Genomic DNA, 20,462 nt, shown 5'->3' on the forward strand with positions numbered 1-20,462 from the left:
GCATCTGGTTCCCCTTGTTGAAAGGGGACCCAGGGAGTAATGAGTGGTCCCCTTAACAGTTCCTTCTGGCCAGCATGGTCACTATTTTGACTCCTGGCTTTGTCACCGGAAAGAGACCCACACCGGCACAGAGGCTAACCTACTTCCTCTTTTTGTTCCCACGCCACAATCTGCTAATCTATGCCACAGCCGTGCTTGCTTAATAGAAAGGAAGGCAGAAGGCCACATAAGCAAAACCGAAGAACCGGCCCGAGCCAGAAAGGCCCAAGATGGCAAAAGTCAACTCTCCTGAACCGGTTCTAGCCTGACCACGAGGGCAACACCTGTGCCGATGAGATGGAAGTGTGTGAAAGTTGCCTTTGCTTCATTACCATGCTAGGATCGCTGCCCAAATTGGAGACTTGCACTTTGCTAGGCACAACTAGTGCTGAGTGCAAGGGAGCCCAGAGGAATGCTCTTGCTCCTGCTGTTTCTGGAAATCTCCATCTCTTCCCCCAAATTCTGATGGCACACCCACCTCTTACACCTTAAAAGTTGCGGGCTTCCCTCCCTCAAGGGGAAGGGGGCTTCAGAACAGGAGCTCTCCCCTCCTCATTCCTTGATCGACAAATAAAGTTTCTGCTCTGCTGAACCTGGTCTCATTCTATTGAGCCAGTAGCACCTAGCAAGAAAAGACCCAGTTGGGGTCCACCCAAGCAGCTGGGGATAAGAAACAGCTTTGATATCATTCTTCTCTGGGGGGAGGGAGCCCTCGAGGGAAGCCCTGCACACACATGGGGAGGGGTGTAGGAAAACAGGACAAGACTTATAGAGATCTGGGGCATGAACAGAAGGCAGGCGTCCAGCGGGTTAGATTAGGTGGGGAGTGTGGGGGACAAGCCTACGGGCTGGGCTCAGCGGCCGCCCAGAAAGGCACTAGGCCCCGGGAGAAGCCGAGACGTTGGCCCTCCCTGCTTCCTAGAGGGGCCTAGAGGCCCGGAGCGGCATGCGCGTGCGCGATACGGGCCAGCGGAGATCCCGGAAAGGGGGCAGGCGTGCGGCGGGTCGTGCAGTCCGGGGACGGAGAATCTCGCAACTGCGGGCGTCGGTGAGCGGGGCAACAGGGGGCGTCTGGGGCTGCTGTGCGGGCGCGGGGTTCCCGGCGGGCGGCGGGTGAGGCTTGGCCTGGAGGCTGCGCCCGGGCGGGGATCTGGCCTGGGAGCCCGCCCCGCCCCGGTGAGGGCGTATCTGCCTGCGTTTCGCTGCCCCGGGCGCGAATTTGGAGTAATGGTTTCTGTGTTTTATCACTTCTCCCAATTATGCAAACAAAGCGTATTCATTACAGGTAATTAGATGACGCGGGTGAGCGTAAGAAAAGTAAAAGTAACTGCAGTCCGTTAATGTTTTTGTCTGGAGGCTTCCTGACCTTTTAAAATTTGTGCATGATTATGCAAACTCTTATACGTATATGTAAATTTTAAACTACGAAACAGGATCCTACTATTGCTTAAAAATTTTCTAGTATTGTAATAAAACAGTATTGTGATAATATATGTATAACATTTACCATATGATACATAAAAATTGGCCATGTTAACCATTTAAAGTGTATTATTCAGTAGCATTAAGTACATTCATACTGTTGCTTCTTGAAAATTATATCTTCAACTTACGGAATGCATTTGTTCCTTTATTGGTTAAAATTGATGCCAGCATTATGACACCACTGAGATATATATTTGCAAGTATAATTAAAATAAAACATTTTGTTTGCAGTTTATTTCGTATAATACACACTACATGAATCTGTAAATGCTGAGCAAGTGACGTTTGTGCAGAAAAATAGCAAATTCTTTATTAGGGTGATTGTTTCTGTTTTCAAAATAAAAGAGTAGTGTCTCTAAAATGCAGTTTTTAAACACAAGTAACAGCACTAACCTAAAACCACTCTACTGTCGTCTGACATATAGGCTTAAGAAATAAGAAAATGGTCTCCTTCCTAAGTTAAGAGTGGTGGCAAGGAAAAGAACACCATCCTCTTTCAAACTGTTTGCGGGTCTGTCACCAACCAGGGTTCTTGGCCTCCTTAATCAATAGAAATTGAGAAGGCCAGACAAGAAATTCAGGCAAGGCAGCAGGAGGGAGAGAAAACAAGTAACAGGTTCCCTTGCTTGCTCCCTGAAGGGGGGGGGGGGTTCTTACTTGGGGTGAGGGTAGGGGTAGGTCTGGGGTCCCAAATGAGGGATGGCTTCGGTGGTCTACCCACCCTTGGTGGTGCTGTGTGTAGGGTACATGGGCTATACTCTGCTTTTGCTCCCAGCTCCTTAGAAGTGGCAGTTGGGTTTTTTATCTTTTTGTATCTTGTTGTTCATAATTTGCCCCAGCTTTAGTCCCTTATAGTTTCTTTGTGTTTTGTTGGTGGAGATGTTTGTCCAGGTGCAGGCAGTGCAGCGAAGGGTCCCAGGTCCCAGCCTGTCTCACTTCCAAACTGAAAACGCCTTAATGTTAGGTCGCTTATTTTGCAAGGAAGTAATTTTCTTAGGGATTTCAGGGAGTTTCCATTTGTTATACTCATGTATATATGTGTGCATTTTCAGGGACTGACAGATGAGGCTGCTCTTGCATGTTGTTCTCAATGCTGAAGAAAGGCAGACAAATTTTGGTTTAAAAATAAGCCAAAAAGATGGGATTGTTTTGAAGATAAACCTCTATATGTACTTATAAGGAAGGGAAACTGACAAAAACATGAAAAATAGTAGCTATGCCAAGGTTGTTTTCTGTGGCTCTGGTATCCAGGAAGTATTAGTGCCTGAGCATTCTATGCTGTCATTCTCCAGAGAAAAAATACAGAAAATGTAGTAAAATATAAGTCATTTTACTTTGCAATCTTCAATATTTTTAATATCAGAAACTGTCTGAAAGAGGTCCCTTAGGTGAGTCGTCATGTGCTCTACACTGAATTTTTGAGCTTATACTTTTCCGTCCCTGATTTTAGGCCTCTTATCCTCCTTCCTTGTTTTATTATACTACATAAGACCTGTTGCTGTCTTTATTTCATTGTCTGTCTTCTCATAAGCTACTCAAGGCCGTGCTTTTTGTCTGCTTTATTCACTGCAGAGACCTTAGTGCCTAGGACATAGTAGGTGCTCAGTAAATATTTGTTAAATTAATGAAAGAGAATACAAATTGGAGATGATAAGCATTGACAGTATTCAGTGCCCTTATTGGCAAGTTAATCCATAATATCTAGACATTAATATTTCTAGATAGAAATAAACACAGTAACAACTCAGACTTCTTCAGTTTAAAAACCTTTTTATTTTGGGACTTCCCTGGTGGTCCAGTGATTAAGACTCAGTGCTCCAGTGCGGGGGGCATGGGTTCAATCCCTGGACAGGGAACTGAGATCCCGCATGTTGCATGGTGTGGCCAAAAAAAAAACCCAACTTTTTATTTTGACACCCTCACAGAGGGTGTCCGAACTTTACAGATTTCCCTTATATCTTTACCTGTTTTACCTAAAGGTAGTATCTTGCATAACCATAGTATAGTCATCAAACTTAAGAAATTTACAGGGGTCCAATACTGTTAATTAAACTGCTGATTTATTTAGGGTTCATCACTGTCTCACTAATGTTCTTTTTCTGTTCCAGGATCCAATCTAGAATCCCTCATTCCATTTAATTGTCATGTCTTCTTGTTCTCCTTCAGTCCGTGACAGTTCCTCAGTTTTACTTGTTTTTCACGATCTTGACACTTTTGAAGTATTTTATATTTGTAATTTTAGAATGACCCTCTCGATTTGGTTGTCAGATGTTCCCCTGCTTAGATTGAGGATGATGTCGATATGTCTTCTTACTAGTGATACTACTTTTGATCCAGTATTTCTGCCAAGTTTCATCACTGTAAAGTTGCTGTCTTTCCTTTGTAATTAGTAATTATTATGAGGAAGACATTTTGAGACTTTGCGTAGAAATATCCTTTCTCCTCAACTTTCAGCCACTAATTAGCATTTCTTGGCGGATCTTGTCTGTACCAGTTATTATTGTGATGTTCTTCTAGGTGATGTTCTATTATTGTGATGTTCTTCTAGCCTTTCATTTCTATTTTTTTCTTCTACATTTATTAACTGGAATTCTTTGTGAGGAATAGTTGTGCCTTTTCTCCCTTTCATTTATTTACTTAATTATATCAGTTACATCAGTGTGTGATGTTCAGTGTTTATTTTGGGGGTTTATTGCCTGTATTGTTATTTATTTTGTGGCTTAAGTTATTCTGATTTTGGCCATTGGGAGCTCTTTCAAGTTGTCTTCTGTTTCCCCTTACATGCTTCCATCCTGTTGTGTGTCTTTCTCTGATTTTCAGGCACCACAAGTTACTCATCTTGTATTTTTACCTCCTCCAGCCCTGGAATCAACCATTTCTGCAAGGATTCCTGGTTTCATTCATTGTAGAGTGGTCCTTAGAAACCAAATTTTGGGCACTAGGTTGAGCTCATTTTTTAATTGGTAAGTTGGTATAAATATTATTTTAACATTTTAAATGTGTACTAGAAGCAATCTTTCTTTTAAAAATTTTTTTTAATTGAAGTATAATTGATTTACAGTGTTGCAGCAATCTCTGCTGTACAGCAGAGTGACTCAGTTAAACACATATAGACTTCTCTTTTAAAATATTCTTTTCCATTATGGTTCATCACAGGATATTGAATATATTTCCCTCTGCTCTACAGTGGGACCTTGTTGTTTATCCATCCTATATATAATCGTTTACATCTGCTAATCCCAAACTCCCAGTCCTTCCCTCCCCCAGCCCCCTCCCCCTTGGCAACCACAAGCCTGTTCTCTATGTCTCTGAGTCTGTTTCTGTTTGTAGATAGGTTCATGTGTGCCATATATTAGATTCCACCTATAAGTGATATCATATGGTGTTTGTCTTTCTCTTTCTGACTTACTTGACTTAGTATGATAATCTCTAGTTGCATCCATGTTGCTGCAAATGGCATTATTTCGTAGAAGCAATCTTCCTTTAGGGGCAATTGCCTTAGAAACTTATTGGCTTACTATCAGTGTATAAAGTAAACCTTATGTACACTCTCACTGGGCAGGAAAAACATGAGAACAAGAGACTACTTAATGAGGATTTTAAAAGGAAATCAAAATTACATTGCATATAAGATGATAAAGCAAAATGACAGAAAGAAGAAAATGTCCCTGAAAAATGCCCACACGATTCCTTGGGATTTCCCCTGTTCTTTATGCGGGCCTCTCACTGTTGTGGCCTCTCCCGTTGTGCAGCACAGGCTCCGGATGCGCAGACCCAGTGGCCATGGCTCACGGGCCCAGCCGGTCCGTGGCATGTGGGATCCTCCCGGACCGAGGCACGAACCTGTGTCCCCTGCATCGGCAGGTGGACTCTCAACCACTGAGCCACCAGGGAAGCCCTTCCCCTGTTCTTTTGAAAGCCATTTTCATTTGGGAATGAAACTGGGCGGAGGGATGAAGCTTTGGGGGAGAAGAGGCCTGCTCCATCTCAGGTTGCTCCCCAGGCCTGGGGGCTCCCATTTGTGGTATAATCTTAACAAGTTGATGAATGAAGCTTTTCTTCTGTCCTCAGAAGCTAGTTGAGACCTGGAAGGAACCCTGAGACATTAGGATACCTAAATTTAATTGGGCAGTTTCAGCTCATTGGCCCCATCTCTTTACTATGCTGTGGGGCTTTCATTCAGACTTCGAAAAGCCCAGGAGGTCATTAACTTTTTTTTTTTTTAAAGGAATGATTTTCTTTTCTTTTTTTTTTTAATTTTTTTTAGCTGTGTTGGGTCTTAGTTGTGACATGTGGGATCTTTGTCTCAGCATGTAGGAATTGTGGTGCACGGGCTTCTCTCTGGTTGTGGCGCTCGGGCTGCATGGCGCGTGGGCTCTCTAGTTGTGACATGTGGGCTTAGTTGCCCCGCGGCATGTGAGATCTTAGTTCCTTGACCAGGGATTGAACCATCGTCCCCTGCATTGGAAGGCGGATTCTTTAACACTGGACCACCGGGGAAGTCCCAGGAAGTCACTAACTTTTATCCATGTTCATGGTTGCAGGGGCTGGGCTCAGAGGGCTGGAATCTTTTGCCATATTCACAGACAGTTGCCCTCATTTTTCTGTTGGTCCGTCTTCTCATCACCTCTTTACAAATACTTCACTGACTTCTTCGGACATTTCTGCAGCAGCTGCTTCAGAACAGGTCAGCTTGGAGGCTTATGTTTGGTGCTGATTTCCCTGTGGGTCTCAATTTCCTGAGATAGGTCAGTGCCATTTACATTTCCCGCTGGGTGCGTTTCTTCAAAATATTTCTCTCTGGTCTCCAGTTCATTGTGTTGCGTCTCACTCCCGGATTTCTCTGCACCTGAGTGTCTTTCTCTTCCCCAGTCTTTCTGCAAGTTTGGCTGGGAAAGTCTCTCGCCTCTTTCTCTGACTCTCAGCTCCCTCCTGAGCAGCTCCCGTTGGTGCTGCTGCGGCTCAGCAAGGCTGGAGCCTGCCTCTGCCGCTCCGGAGGCACCTTTCCTCTTCAGCCTCCCCTTGTTGTGTCTTCAAGTCTCTTTTCATAGGCCTTCAGTTATGTACCTTATCACTTCTCAGTTTTTCTTTGCTTTTGTTTTCTCTGTGTATTTATTTTCCTTACCCCATCCCCTTCTTTCGCAGCAAAGCTTCATTTCTCTGCCAGAACTTCAGCAGCTTCCAAAGTAGTTCTTCAATTGATTCTCCATCCCCTTGTAGCAGCACTGCAGTTTCTTTTATCCGAGTGATGACAGGCTTTCTGGTGTGAGCCTTCTTCCCATCTCAGTTTACGGTTGTCTCTATTTTGTCAGTCCTAGCAGTGCTCACTGAGTCCAGGAGACATTGCCTAGGTATTGGTTTGTAGCAAATATAGGAGATGATGGCCTCTGTTTTAATCGTGGATGAAGGTAGTGATTTTTTTAAAAATTTGCTTAACCATGGTGGGAGACAGAGGGTTCCATGCCCTCAGGGAAAGCTAGCCATCATCTGTGATTTGGTACACAGAGCCGTGGGGCCAGTTTGCAACAGGTGCCAAGGCCTGCTGTCCATATAAGTTTCATATATAGTCTGAGGTACGGGTCTAACTTCATTCTTTTGTATGAGTACATCCAGTTGTCCCAGCACCATTTGTTGAAAAGTCTCTTTCGCCTTTAAGTGGTCTTGGGACTTCCGTCAAAAATATGTTGACCGTAGATGTATCGGTTTACTTCTGGACTCTTAATCTATTTCACTGATATATGTCTATCCTTATGCCAGTATCACACTGTCTTGATGAGTGCTGCTTTGTCAAATGTTTTGAAATTGTGAAGTGTGAATCCTTTAACTTTTTTTTTTTTCTTTTTTTTTTGGCTGTGCCATGCAGCTTGTGGGATCTTATTTCCCTGACCAGGGATTGAACCCAGGCCATGGCAGTGAAAGTGCCAAGTCCTAACCACTGGACCGCCAGGGAATTCCCTCAGCTTATTTTTATTCTTCAAGTTTCTTTTGCCTTGTACTGGAACTCTTGAATTTTCAGTGAATTTTATTATCAGCTTGTCAATTTCTGCAAAGGAACCAACTGGGTTTCTGAAAGGGATTGTGTTGAATCTGAATATCAATTTGGGGAATATCTGTTAGATGTGGGTTTAGATAAAAGAGTGTAAATTAAAGGTTTTGACTGATGTCTGGAATCATTAACAAAACGTGGGAAGATAGGAAATGAAGATAGTAAGGAGATGCGTTTTTGACACTGAGTTTATGCTACTGTGGAACACCAGGTGAAATGTTCAGTAGGCAATTAGAGCTTGTATTAGACGTGGAGGAGAGAACAAGGAACTGTGAGAGCAGCATTAGAGAATGAGATTTCTGAGAGACGGAAAGGAGAACCTCTGAGACCTGAACGCCTGCCGTGTCCGTGATGAGAGGGCAGGTGAAGGAAGAGAAGCCAGGGAATGAGGGGCAGAGAGGTGAGGGGGAGGCCAGGCAGGCTGCTGCTGGGGAAGCCACGGGAGAGAAGGTGGTCAGAAGTGTAGCTTCCTTCCGAGAGTGGGAGAGAGAGGGCTGGAAGGAACCGCCAGTTTGGTTTGAACAGGGACCTTCTTGCCTTCAGGAAAAGTTCACAGCTCACAAAGGATAATGCCTTTATGGAACAGGGATGAGGGTCCGTGTGTGTGGAGCTACCTGGGTTCTCCTGAATCCACTTGCTGGGATCCAGACCTCATTGGAGCCAAGAACAGGGCTGGTCCCACTCAGAGCTTTCTTTCCTCCCTCAGCTCAGCATGCTTCCCCGGTGCCTGCCCTTCCCCAAGTGGGGAACGTAGGAGACCAAGCAGCGGCAACTGTGCTCCGGATGGTCAGGCCCCAGGTGAGCTTCCTGAGTTCCTAGTCTGTGGCCCAGGAATAGTTAGAGCTCATCTCCGGGCCTCTGGCCCATTCTGAGTCTGCTCCTGTGGCTTCCCCGCCTAACTGCTTCCCCTGGAGCTGCTTCCGTCCACTGAGTTCATTGACTGTATCTTGCCCTGGACTTCTCCTTTTATTAATGTGTCCTTTCAGCTTCCCACCCTCCCCCCACCCCTTTTGCCACCAGGGCCCCGACCCTGTGCTCTCAGTGCCCCTAATGACTCTGCCCCTCAGACTGGGAATGTCCCTGAGCAGTAGAAACGTGTCATTCCAGGAGGCTGCAGTGTTCGAGTTCCTGTCTGTGGACTATACTCAGCAAAAGTGGAAAGGTCTGGCACTCAGCCAGAGAGCCCTGTACTGGAACATCATGCTGGAAAATTGCTGCAGCCTGGCCTCACTGGGTAATGACTCTGTTCCCCGGTACTTAGAGTCTGTCTTCTTTACACTTTCTTTGGTATATTCATTTTCTTTTTTAACTTTTTATTATGAAAATATAAAAAGACAAAGAGAGAGAATAGTATAATGAACCCCTCTCCATCATCACCCACTTTAATAGTTATTAACATTCTCCTTATTATTAACTGAGCTGGGCCAGTTTATTAGAGTTTGTAGTTGGAAGGAGTAGAGTGCCATTCAGTTATTGTAAGTGATGAGCTAAGTTACTTACAGTAAGACTAAAGGAATGGAAGCCCTGAACAGACTGACCAGCTAGACCAGACTTCGGGAAACGAAGCCTTGTGGGGACCTGGGAACCTGGGAACCTCAGCAGTGGAAGTGAAAGGATTTTTACACCAGTGTCGTAAGACAGCTCTGCCCTGCGTATCCGTTTGCTCCTCCCACTAATACCCATTCTCTTTATTTATTCTGAATCTTTTTTCCCTTTCCGAGCTCCTTCTTAATTAGACTTTGTTTCCTCCTATATTCTGCTTGCTGTGGCTTCTGATGGTTGCCTACTCTCCATGCATCATTTCAGCTTGAGCTCTTGTAATTTCCTTAGTTTTTCCATCCTTCCGTTTAGAATTTATGTAAAAAGGGACTCCAAGGATGGTTCAGCCATTAAATATCATCTTTGTTTGAGCAGTACTTTGGCCCAGGCCACGCAGAGGCTGATGACTAATCTACAGATAAGCTACACTGGGGTCTAGTGCTTGGCCCTGTTCCAATCACCTGTTGTCCATCATGGGATGAGCTGGGTTGCTTGGCACAAAGCATGGTTGCCTCAGCTTCCCCTTCAGAAAGACAGGGGCAGGGCTGCTTCCTGGAAGGGGCTGTTGTCAGGGCACGTTCTGGGGTTGACTGGTCTAGGTGCAGTAGCCTACTCTGGAGAGGGTGAGCTTAGAATCAATGAACCAAATATCTTTTTTTTGTTGTTGTTTTTTTTTTTGTTTTTTGTTTTTTTGGCGGTACGCGGGCCTCACTACTGTGGCCTCCCCCGTTGCGGAGCACAGGCTCCGGACGTGCAGGCTCAGCGGCCATGGCTCACCGGCCCAGCCGCTCCGCGGCATGTGGGATCTTCCCAGACCGGGGCACGAACCCGTGTCCCCTGCATCGGCAGGCGGACTCTCAACCACTGCACCACCAGGGAAGCCCTGAACCAAATATCTTTAACTTTCCGTATGCTAAGGTGGTATGATGGCTTGCGGCCTTGGTTAAGATGTGATTGAAAGGAACCAATATTTCTGTGTTTAGGTATGACCGTGATTGCTCTGCCTTCTCCCAACTTTTGTATTCAAAAAATCTAGAATTCAAAAGCAGATACTCAGCTGGTCAGTCTCATTATGACTCCAGATTATCAAGATACAAAACATGTATTTTGATTTACGTTTCAAATTATAAAAATTAATTTTTATAGGAGTGTCTACTGACACCTACCAGTCCAGTGCTCCAGGGACTAGGGGGTACCCAATTTTACAGCTTTGCTTTCCCCTTCAATACTTTTCCCCAGTATTTCTCTACCCATGACTTCTTCAAATCTTGTCACTGTCCTGTTATACCAGAATCACTTCTTTATGTACACTTTTTCCTAATCACATCCTCATAATATAAATTTGCTTTCTACTCTCAGGTTTGCCCACATTGTTTCTCATATTTGTTTTGAGGTATTTGCCACCACTCTCTCTCCCCAACATCTTTGCTGAGAAGTGTGGAACCATACAATGTCATGGTTGGAAAGGACCTTAGGGTTCCTCATTTTACTAAGGAGACATCACATCTAAGTGACTTCTGGAAGATCACACCGTGCTTTACAGTCTGGTCTCTTGCCTTTCAACTGGCCTATTCACCTGGCTGTGCTGGCTCAGCATCCCTCTGTCCTGAGGGCTGTTCTTCCGCCCTCCTCCACTGACCAGCTTCCCTTCTTTGTTTTTCTGTCCATGAAGAAAAATTTGAGCCATTTCCCATTTTCTCTCCTGTTATTTATTTATTTTTGCGGTACACGGGCCTCTCACTGTTGTGGCCTCTCCCGTTGCGGAGCACAGGCTCCGGACACGCAGGCTCAGTGGCCATGGCTCACGGGCCCAGCCGCTCCGCGGCATGTGGGATCTTCCCAGACCGGGGCATGAACCCGCATCCCCTGCATCGGCCACCAGGGAAGCCCTCTCCTGTTCTTAATGTGTCTCCTCATTCCTTACGTGTAATGTGAAGTTTTTTCAAGTACGTAGACTCCTGATGATTCTCTTTCTTCAGTAGGACAAGAAATGAGTGAAAGTTGTTTTCTTCTTTCTTTTGGCAGCAGGTGAGAACAGGATGGAGAGTTCAGAGTTGCCTCCAAAGCAGGAACTTTCTAAAGTTTTGAAGTCATCTGATAGAACCTCAGTAGTACTCTGTGGAATGATTCCAGGAGAACCAGAAGCTGGAGATGCCTGTGAAGAGGCTCTAGAGAAGCTAGAACTTCAACCCTCAGGTGAAGAAGGGACCAGACTGGAAAGGGATTTCTTGGAAATAACAGAGGAAGATAAAAATAAATCCACAAAAGATGGGTGTGATGAATATAAGGAACTTGGGGGACATCCAGACCTGTCCTCCAGTCCTGCAGAACATCAAGGAGTTCTGAAGGGGCAGAAATTCTATCGATGTGATGAATGTGGCAAAGCTTTTAATTGGAGTTCTCACCTCATTGGGCATCAGAGAATCCACACTGGGGAGAAACCCTATGAGTGCAATGAGTGTGGCAAGACCTTCAGGCAGACCTCTCAGCTTATAGTCCATCTCAGAATCCACACAGGGGAAAAGCCCTATGAATGCAGTGACTGTGGTAAGACCTATCGCCACAGCTCCCATCTCATTCAACACCAGAGACTCCATACTGGGGAGAAACCGTATAAATGTATTGAATGTGGAAAAGCTTTCAATGAGAGTTCCAAACTCTTTGACCATCAGAGAACCCATACTGGAGAGAAACCATATGGATGCAATGAATGTGGAGCAGTCTTTAGTCGGAGTAAAAGCCTTGTCCGCCATCAGGTACTTCACACTGGTGAGAAACCTTACAAGTGTAATGAGTGTGGGAAAGCTTTCTGTTCTAACAGAAATCTTATTGACCATCAGAGAATCCACACTGGGGAGAAGCCTTATGAATGTAATGAATGTGGCAAGGCGTTCAGTCGAAGTAAATGTCTTATTCGACATCAGAGCCTCCACACTGGGGAAAAACCATTCAAATGCAGTGAGTGTAGGAAAGCCTTTAATCAGATCTCTCAACTTGCTGACCATGAGCGAATTCATACTGGAGAAAAACCCTTTGAATGTAATGAGTGTGGTAAGGCATTCAGTCTGAGTAAATGTCTCATTCGACATCAGAGACTTCACACGGGTGAAAAGCCCTATAAATGCAATGAGTGTGGAAAATCCTTCAATCAAAACTCATACCTCATTATTCATCAGAGAATTCACACTGGTGAGAAACCTTATGAATGTAATGAATGTGGGAAGGTCTTCAGTCATAATTCTAGCCTTATGGTACATCAGAGAACCCATACTGGGGAGAAACCATATAAGTGCAAAGATTGTGAGAAAGCTTTTCGTGACAGCTCACAACTCACTGTGCACCAAAGAGTTCACACTGGAGAGAAACCCTATGAATGTATTGAATGTGGGAAAGCCTTCAGTCAGCGTTCTACTTTCAATCACCACCAGCGAACTCACACTGGAGAAAAGCAGTCAGGTCTGGCTTGGTCTGTTTTTTAAGACGTGATTCTCTAAGACAGCAAGGAACTCTGAGTTAAGGTTTCTATAGAAGAAGTATGCTCACCCTGGTCTCCTCTTGGAACCACTAATCAAAGTGGATCATTCCCTAAATGCTCTCTGGTGGTCAGGAAGGTGAGAGAGTGGGAGTAACAGTACCATCCTTCCCCACTAAGGACTACACATTTCATGTGCTTGTAGGTTTCCTTTTTCTTCACCTTTTTTTTTTTGGCCACGCCATGCGGCTTGTGGGGGAGCTTTCCCGACCAGGGATCAAACCCGCGCCCTCAGCAGTGAAAGCAAGGAGTCCTAACCAGTGGACCACCAGGGAATTCCCTTCTTTCACTTTTAAAAAAAATTAAAATCTATCTTGTTTCTTAATTATTTGTCCCACAATTATATTCTTAAGGAAAGAGATATTTCCTTATTCTATTCCACCTCCTCCATTTTACCATTTATATAAAGTCATTCTCCAAGACTCTGAGTCATACTTTCTACCTCTTGAATGTGGCCCTTTTAAAACTACTTTAATCTAGACTCTCATCACTTGTGTTCTCTACCTAGAAAAGCTTTTCTTCCTGTTGGCCAATCTGTGTCCCTTGAACCTTTAAGATCTAGGTCATCTCTGAAGGACTTTCTTCTTAAAATGCTCCTTTTTTCCTCCTAACCTGTTGATTGACCTCAGTGTTTTGAATTAACCTGTGCTGTAATTTGCAATTGTTATATAATTGCCTTGTCAATTCTCAACCTAATGCCCCTTTGTGTCCTTTTATACTAACTTCATGGAGGCTTTCAGGTTGGGTATAGTATCTATTTCTTTTAGCATATAGATAATACTTTGCATATTCTAGTTGTTAAATAGCTTTTAAAAACTCGCCTCTCCAACTGAACCATGCTTAAAGTGGGCATGAACTCCCCTTTCACCACCAGACCTAAAATTTCTAAAGATGGGTATCATAGGATATCAAATACAAAGGCCTCATTCATATCTTCTCCTTGGGTCCTTTAGAGTCTTACTACTGTTACCTCAGCCTCAGAGAGTTAATGGATTTGTGTTTGAGTGTGTGCAGGTGTGTGCGTATATGTATGTATCTAGGTATTGGAGGCAGCTGTCATGTTCCAGTGATAATGTACTTTGCCATGAACACAGACTCCGGTTCTGTACTAGCTTTCTCCACCCTGCTGTCTAAGTACAAGAACAGCATCAAAGTTTACTGCAAAGAAGACTCAACTTCCATGGCAATTTCAGTTCCTAGCATTCTTGGATGATTGGAATGAACAGTAATGAAGTTTGTGACAAAATAATAGAGTCACACCATTCTGATTTCCTTACCAACTAGTTCTAGATGCCTGCAACTGTCATCTGATTTTTAGGTGAGAGGTGTACGCTTAATTATTGTGATTATCTTCTGGGCCAACTTTCATACCTCAAAGGCATAAGAAAATCTCCTCAGGGGATTTCCTCTTCTACAGTCATGTATCAGACACAAGTTTTTCTTTCCATCCTTGTAGTAGGGCCTCAATGCTAGGGGATCTTTGCCCCTGGTAGCTACCCTCTTCCTCTTAGCAATATGACAGGATCAGCAGTGTGGCAGAGGAGGAGGAGGTTAGAGGGGCAATGTCAGGCACATAACCTAGAGGAGAGAGATTTTTGTGAGCTGTGATTTATGTCTCTGAGACAGTGGAGAAGAAGGGGAAGAGAGTTGAGGCTCAAGAAAATAAGAATTAGGGGCTTCCCCGGTGGCGCAGTGGTTGAGAGTCTGCCTGCCAATGCAGGGGACACGGGTTCGTGCCCCGGTCCGGGAAGATCCCACATGCCGTAGAGCGGCTGGGCCCGTGAGCCATGGCCGCTGAGCCTGCGCGCCCGGAGCCTGGCTGGGCCCGAGAGCCATGGCCACTGAGACTGTGCGTCCGGAGCCTGTGCTCCGCAACGGGAGAGGCCACAACAGTGAGAGGCCCGTGTACCGCAAAAAAAAACAAAAAGAGAAAATAAGAATTAGATATGATTCTTGGTGAGGCATCTCAGAAAATGTTATAGTGTTTATTAGGAGCCTAAAAAATTACTGAACCGAGGACAGAACTGGAAATTTGCCATTTGTGAATATTTTAAATTTCTGTTATAGCTATATTTTTGGTGTTTATTTTCATTTTTTTAAACCGATAGAACTTTCTTTTTAAAAATATTTTACTTTGGAAGCTCCCAGATTCCAGGGGAGAGCCTAACCCCATATGAACACACGGGTCCAGCCCTCTACTCTGATTTCAACATGACTGGTTATGTCTTTAGTAGAGAACCCTCTGTCGAGTATTGTAATTTTTTATCTTCTGTTTCTGCTCATACCGTACCACACTAAGTCTCTGGAGGGAGGGGTCCAGCACTGTTCATAACCCTGTTAGCTGACCACCACCCGTCCGGGTTAGGTGCTAAGTAGCAGTGAATATCCTTACTTGCTAGAAAAGCACTCAGGCTCTTGGTTGCAGGAAAAGAGGCTACGTTTAAAAGCCACACCTCAATTTCTACTGGTTATTGCTAGTGTTTTAATAATTAGTGATTTAAAAAAAATTTTTACTTGGATCCAATTACCTTGCTAGATTAGTTTTGGTTTGAAGAGTTTTTCAGTTTCATTTCCTAGCTTTTCTAGGTATACAATAAGTAACGATTAGTGTTCTCTTAATTCTAATCTGTATGCCACTTACGTCTTGCATGAGCACAAATATTTTTAAAATGTTGAATAGTGAATAACAGGCGTTCAGTGTCTTGTTCCTAACTTTCAGGAGAAAGGTTTTTTAGGATTTCACAGTTTTATATGGCGTTCACCCTCATTGTTTGTGATAAATATTCTACTCTGTTTGGGAAGTTTTCTTCTATTCCTATTTTTAGAAGAAGCAATATGTTATAGTGGTAAAGAGCACAGATTTTGTGCCTGGAAGCCTAGGTTCAAATCCTGCCTCCACCGCTTTCTTTAGGTGTGTGATCCTGGGCAAGTTGCTTTGCCTCCTTTCGTCTTCCTTGTGTAAAATGGAGCTACCTCATAGGGCCTTGAGGATAAAATCAGTTCATAAGTGTAACGCACTTGAAACAATACTTGGCATGTAGTATACCCTATAGCAAATTATTATTATACTTAAGTTTTTATTAGGAATGGATGCTAAGTTCTGTCCGACTTTTAAAAATCTGTTGGTGTAATGTTATGGTTTTATCATTCTTTTCAGAATCGATTTTGCTGACAAGTTTCCAAATGAGATTTCCTTGTGTTCCTGGAATAAAATCCATTTTTTTTGTGGTGATTTTATTTTAATTTTTAAGTACAGAACTAGATTCAATTTGCTTTGCAAAATGAATTTGGAAGTTTTGTTTTATTCTCTTATTACCTGGAAGAGTTTGCATAATGAGGGGATTATTCTTTGAAGCATAAAAATAACTGGGCCTGATCCCTTTTTGGGAGGAAGGGGATTGGGAGGGACATATCTTTAGCAGCTGTCTTAGTTTGGGTTGCTATAACAAAATACCACAGACTGGGTGGCTTAAACAACAGACATTTATTCCTTACAGTTCTGTAGGCTGGGAAGTCCAAGATCAAGTTGCCAACATGGTCAGCTTCTGGTAAGGATCCTTTGAGTCTTGGCTGCCATCACCTTCTTGCTATAGCCTCACATTGTAAAGAAAGAGAACAGCTCTCTGTCTCTTCCTCTTCTAATAAGGACATTACTTCCATCATGAATGCCCTACCCACATAAACTAATCTAACCCCAGTTACTTCCCAAAGGCCCAACTCTACCTACCATCACCCTGGGGATTAGGCTTCAATATATGAATTTCAAGGAAACAAACATTTGGTCCATAAATTCTGAGTCCGGCTTTCCCAAATTCATGTCCTTCTCATTTGCAAAATAAGTTAATTCCATCCCAACAGCCCCAAAGTCTTAATTCAGCACTCCTAGTGGAAAGGCTGAAGTCCACAAATTCTCATCTAAATCAGATATGGGTGAGATTTGAGCTACGATTCATCCTGAGGCAGAGTTCCTCTCCGGCTGTGAACCTGTGAAACCAGACAGGTTATGTGCTTCCCAAATACAGTACTGGGGGCTTCCCTGGTGGCGCAGTGGTTGGGAGTCTGCCTGCCGATGCAGGGGACGCGGGGTTCATGCCCCAGTATAGGAGGATCCCACATGCCGCGGAGCGGCTGGACCCGTGGGCCATGGCCGCTGGGCCTGCGCGTCCGGAGCCCGTGCTCCGTCACCAGAGAGGCCACAACAGTGAGAGGCCCGCGTACCGCAAAAAACAAACAAACAAACAAAAAAACAAAATACAGTGCTGGGACAGTTATAGGATCAACATTGTATGTTGAAAAAACCTGCAGTTCTTCCCTCCTGTGTCACCTTCACTACTCAGAACGTTTCAGTTCTTACACTTGAGGTCACCAGATGTGTGGGTGGCTTCCCCCACACTAATTCTCTGCAACACCAGCTGGGTGTCCTACTATTTAACTCAATTCTGACACTACGTGGAAATAGATCGCACAGCTTAAGGGCTTAGTCTCATAAGACTCACACACACCTCATCCCCCCACCCCCACCAACTTTAGATACTAGTTCTAAGCCCAAGTTATCACCTGTGTTACTGACCAACCAGCTATAGATGAGAGGTTCCAACAGCCCCCTCTTTGGGTTTAGTTTGCTAGAGTGGCTCACAAAACTCAGGAAAACAGTTTCCTTACATTTACCGGTTTATTATAAAGGAATATGATAAAGGATACATATGAATAGCCAGATGAAGAGATACATAGGGGAAGGGCTGGGAAGGTCTTGAGCGCAAGAGCTTCTGTCCCTGTGGAGTCAGGATGTGTCACCCACTGGGGAGCTCTCTGAACCTGGTTCTATTGGGATTATTATGGAGGCTTCGTCGTGTAGGCATGGTCAATTATTAAGTCCATTCCCAGCCCTTCTCTCTTATCAGGAGAACGGGACTGGGGGAAGGGGGCTGAAAATTCCGAGCTCTGAATCATGGCGTGGTCTTCCTGGTGACCAGCTCTCATCCAGGAGCTCACCCAGAGTTGCTTTATTAGAATAAAAGATGCTCCTGTCACTTAGGAAATTACAAAGGTTTCAGGACCCCTGTGTCAAGAACCAGGGTCAAAGACCAAATATTAGAACAAAAGATGCTCCTAGAGCTCTTATAACTTAGAAAATTCCAAGGGTTTCAGGGGCTCTGTGCCAGGCACTGGGGGCAGAGACCATTGTAATCTCACACATTCCAATTCCAAAAAGGAGAAATCAGAAGGAAGAAAGTGTGCTAGGGCCTGAGCGAGTCTAAAACTTAGCAAAGCAAGTTACATGAGATCTTAAGGCTCAAGAATAACTTTTTGGTCGGTCCTCTGCCCTCCAGGACCACTGGGGTGATGGTCCCACCTTCTGGATGCTCTGGGGAGCATCCAGAGCTCAGATGGAGTCAGAGCTCCAGGGGAGTCTATCCCAAGGCTCTGGGTGGCTCTGCCCCCATGGCTTCTGTGGAAGCTGTCTGGTCTGTTTGAAACCGAGGTGGTAAACCCTGATCATCTCTGAATCACCTTCAGGGTTATTCTTCCTTTGTCTTGAAGAATAAGTACACTTTTGCAATCTGTCTTCATTTCTCGTTTTAGGACTTCAGATGCAGTCAAATTGGAGGTTAGGGCTTCAACATGTTAATTTAGGGGGGACACAATTTAGTCCATAGCAATACCTCAATTCCCCTGCAATACATCGCCAGTGGTCGGCCTAGATCTGCAGCAAGTCTAGTTATCCCCAGAACTACTTTTCATCCACTGTGTTGACATCCTCATTGCTGGCCTGACCAAGAAACACCTTGACCAGTCCGTACCTAAGGTTGTAGATCTTATGACATGCAGGAAGGGCCGACAACACTGATGAGATGCAGGGACCTGCTCAAAAGTGCAGTTTCTGGGAGCCACCTGGGCCAGTAATCAGAGGAGTATTCCTGAGAAAGTCAGCCGAAAACTGCTGTCCTTGGCAGCCCCCGCCAACAAGAAAGAGCCTCCATAACTGGTAGGCCTTCTTGGCTGTCAGAGGCAACATGTATCACATCTGGGTATTCTTTTGGTCCCTTATATCATGGTTACTCACAAGACAGACATCCTTGGATGGGATCCCCAACAGCAGCAGACCCTAGAGGCTGTGCAAGATGCATTGGCATGGACGCCATCATTGGGACCAATGGTGCTTGCCAGCCCTCTGGAGCTCCACATCTTGGCGATTTACTTGTAAGGATTGGAGCCTATGGCAACAAGAGACTGCTACTTGGGTACATAGGCCCCTTGGGTTTTGGACTGGTGAATACTGAAGATAGCTGCCAGACACACCCCCTTCAAATGGCAACTCCTAGCTGGCCTTTGGCCCTAATGGAAACAGAGCTCCTGACCACCAAAGCCCTGTATGTGACCTTAAGACCTGAGCTGTCCATCCTCAAGTGAGTACTCACTTATGCTACTAATAAAATAGGACAGGCTCAGCAAAGTGCTATCATTAAATGGAAATATTACATCCAAGATCAAGCCTGAGTGGGATTCCAGGGGGTCAGCCAACTCCATGAAGTAGCTGTCTTTCCAGAAAAGGCTGAACAGGCTGTAGGCTCTCGCCACTCCCTTAGTGAAGTGCAGCCCATGGTTCAAAGATGTTCCAGCTGATGGTATAGTTTGTGTTTGCACTTTTTTTTAATGAGTTGGTCAGTCAGATGCAGCCAGAAGAGGAGACAGAGGAGAGGCACAGGAGAAAAAAAGACCCAAACTTTATTATACTCACTGATCCTAGAGACAGGAGGCATGGCACTCCACGCTGGACCACATGGGTAAGCCACCAGGGTGGTGAAGAGTCAGGGGTCAGGAGTGAGGGGAAGGTTTAGGTCATGGTCTTTACAGGGATTTTCAAGGGAAAGGCAAGGCAGTGTTTGATGGGTTTGGGGCTGAAGGGGTGGTTCCTAGTTGCCTAGCACCTGGCCCTGGGATGATAAAGGCAGAGGAATATTGTCTCCTGGGGTATATGGACCAGTAGAGGTGGTGAGGCTCTGGACTGGTTAGTTTGCATATCAAAGACATGCCTCTGGCTGGGACATTTGCTATCTCTAAGAATTGGCTAGCCCTAGGAAGGCCAGTCTCCCCAGCCAGAATGTTCTTTTGGGGGAGATGTCAAACATCATAGCATACAGAAAATTAAAAAAATATTTAAGTACAATAAGTCCTCTGAAGTTTTGGCATCATGTTAACGAAAGTGTGGGGTGATGATAATGGAGATGTTTAGAGAGTAGGGCAAAGTTGCCCTAAACAGCATAGAAAAGATTTTATTACGAGAGTAAAATAGAGGAACATTCTGTTCTAGAATGTAGAATTATAAGGAATCTCTGCAGGCCAGCCCATAAATAAGTTTCCCATTTTTTATGGCATTAGCCAAGAAAAACAGATTTGAAATTTTGGGAGTCTAAGAGCCTCAAGGTTAAGAAAAACAACCAATCACAAACAAGTCACTGGGTTTTCCCAAATAAATGCAACCACTTCAGCTATAGCCAATCAAGCAATTTCCTTGCTTTTCTTCCTTGTCCTCTCTATAAAAACCTTGCATCTAGCTCCTGTTGGTGGAGTGGTCCTAACTACTTCCAGGTTGGTGCTGATTTGAATTGATGTTTGCTCAAATAAACTCTTAAAAATTTTAATGTCTCAATTTATCTTTTAACAGTACCAACTGTTGGTGATGTTAAAGGGACATAGAAATTGTCATGACTCCTAGTGGAAGTCCCTCTCTATCAATGCTTACCTTTGCCTTCCTCTGATCCTAGAACTGGAATAATGCCTTTTGCTGATACAGATGGTAAATGGTCCCTGAGGAATAAT

At 44.5% G+C, this 20,462-nt stretch overlaps 1 protein-coding gene across 1 annotated transcript; it reads left to right on the plus strand.

Moving 5' to 3' along the window:
- The first annotated feature begins 1,017 nt into the window (after positions 1-1,017).
- On the plus strand, positions 1,018-15,873 carry ZNF852 (zinc finger protein 852). Its single transcript, XM_033864629.2, is given in 5 exon segments — positions 1,018-1,087; positions 8,277-8,368; positions 8,678-8,804; positions 11,135-12,470; positions 12,472-15,873. Coding segments are annotated over 4 exon segments (1,602 nt in total). The 5' UTR covers positions 1,018-1,087; positions 8,277-8,353; the 3' UTR covers positions 12,596-15,873.
- Positions 15,874-20,462: the final 4,589 nt, after the last annotated feature.

The sequence above is a fragment of the Tursiops truncatus genome, chromosome 10, assembly GCF_011762595.2.
Source record: "Tursiops truncatus isolate mTurTru1 chromosome 10, mTurTru1.mat.Y, whole genome shotgun sequence".
NCBI lineage: Eukaryota > Metazoa > Chordata > Mammalia > Artiodactyla > Delphinidae > Tursiops > Tursiops truncatus.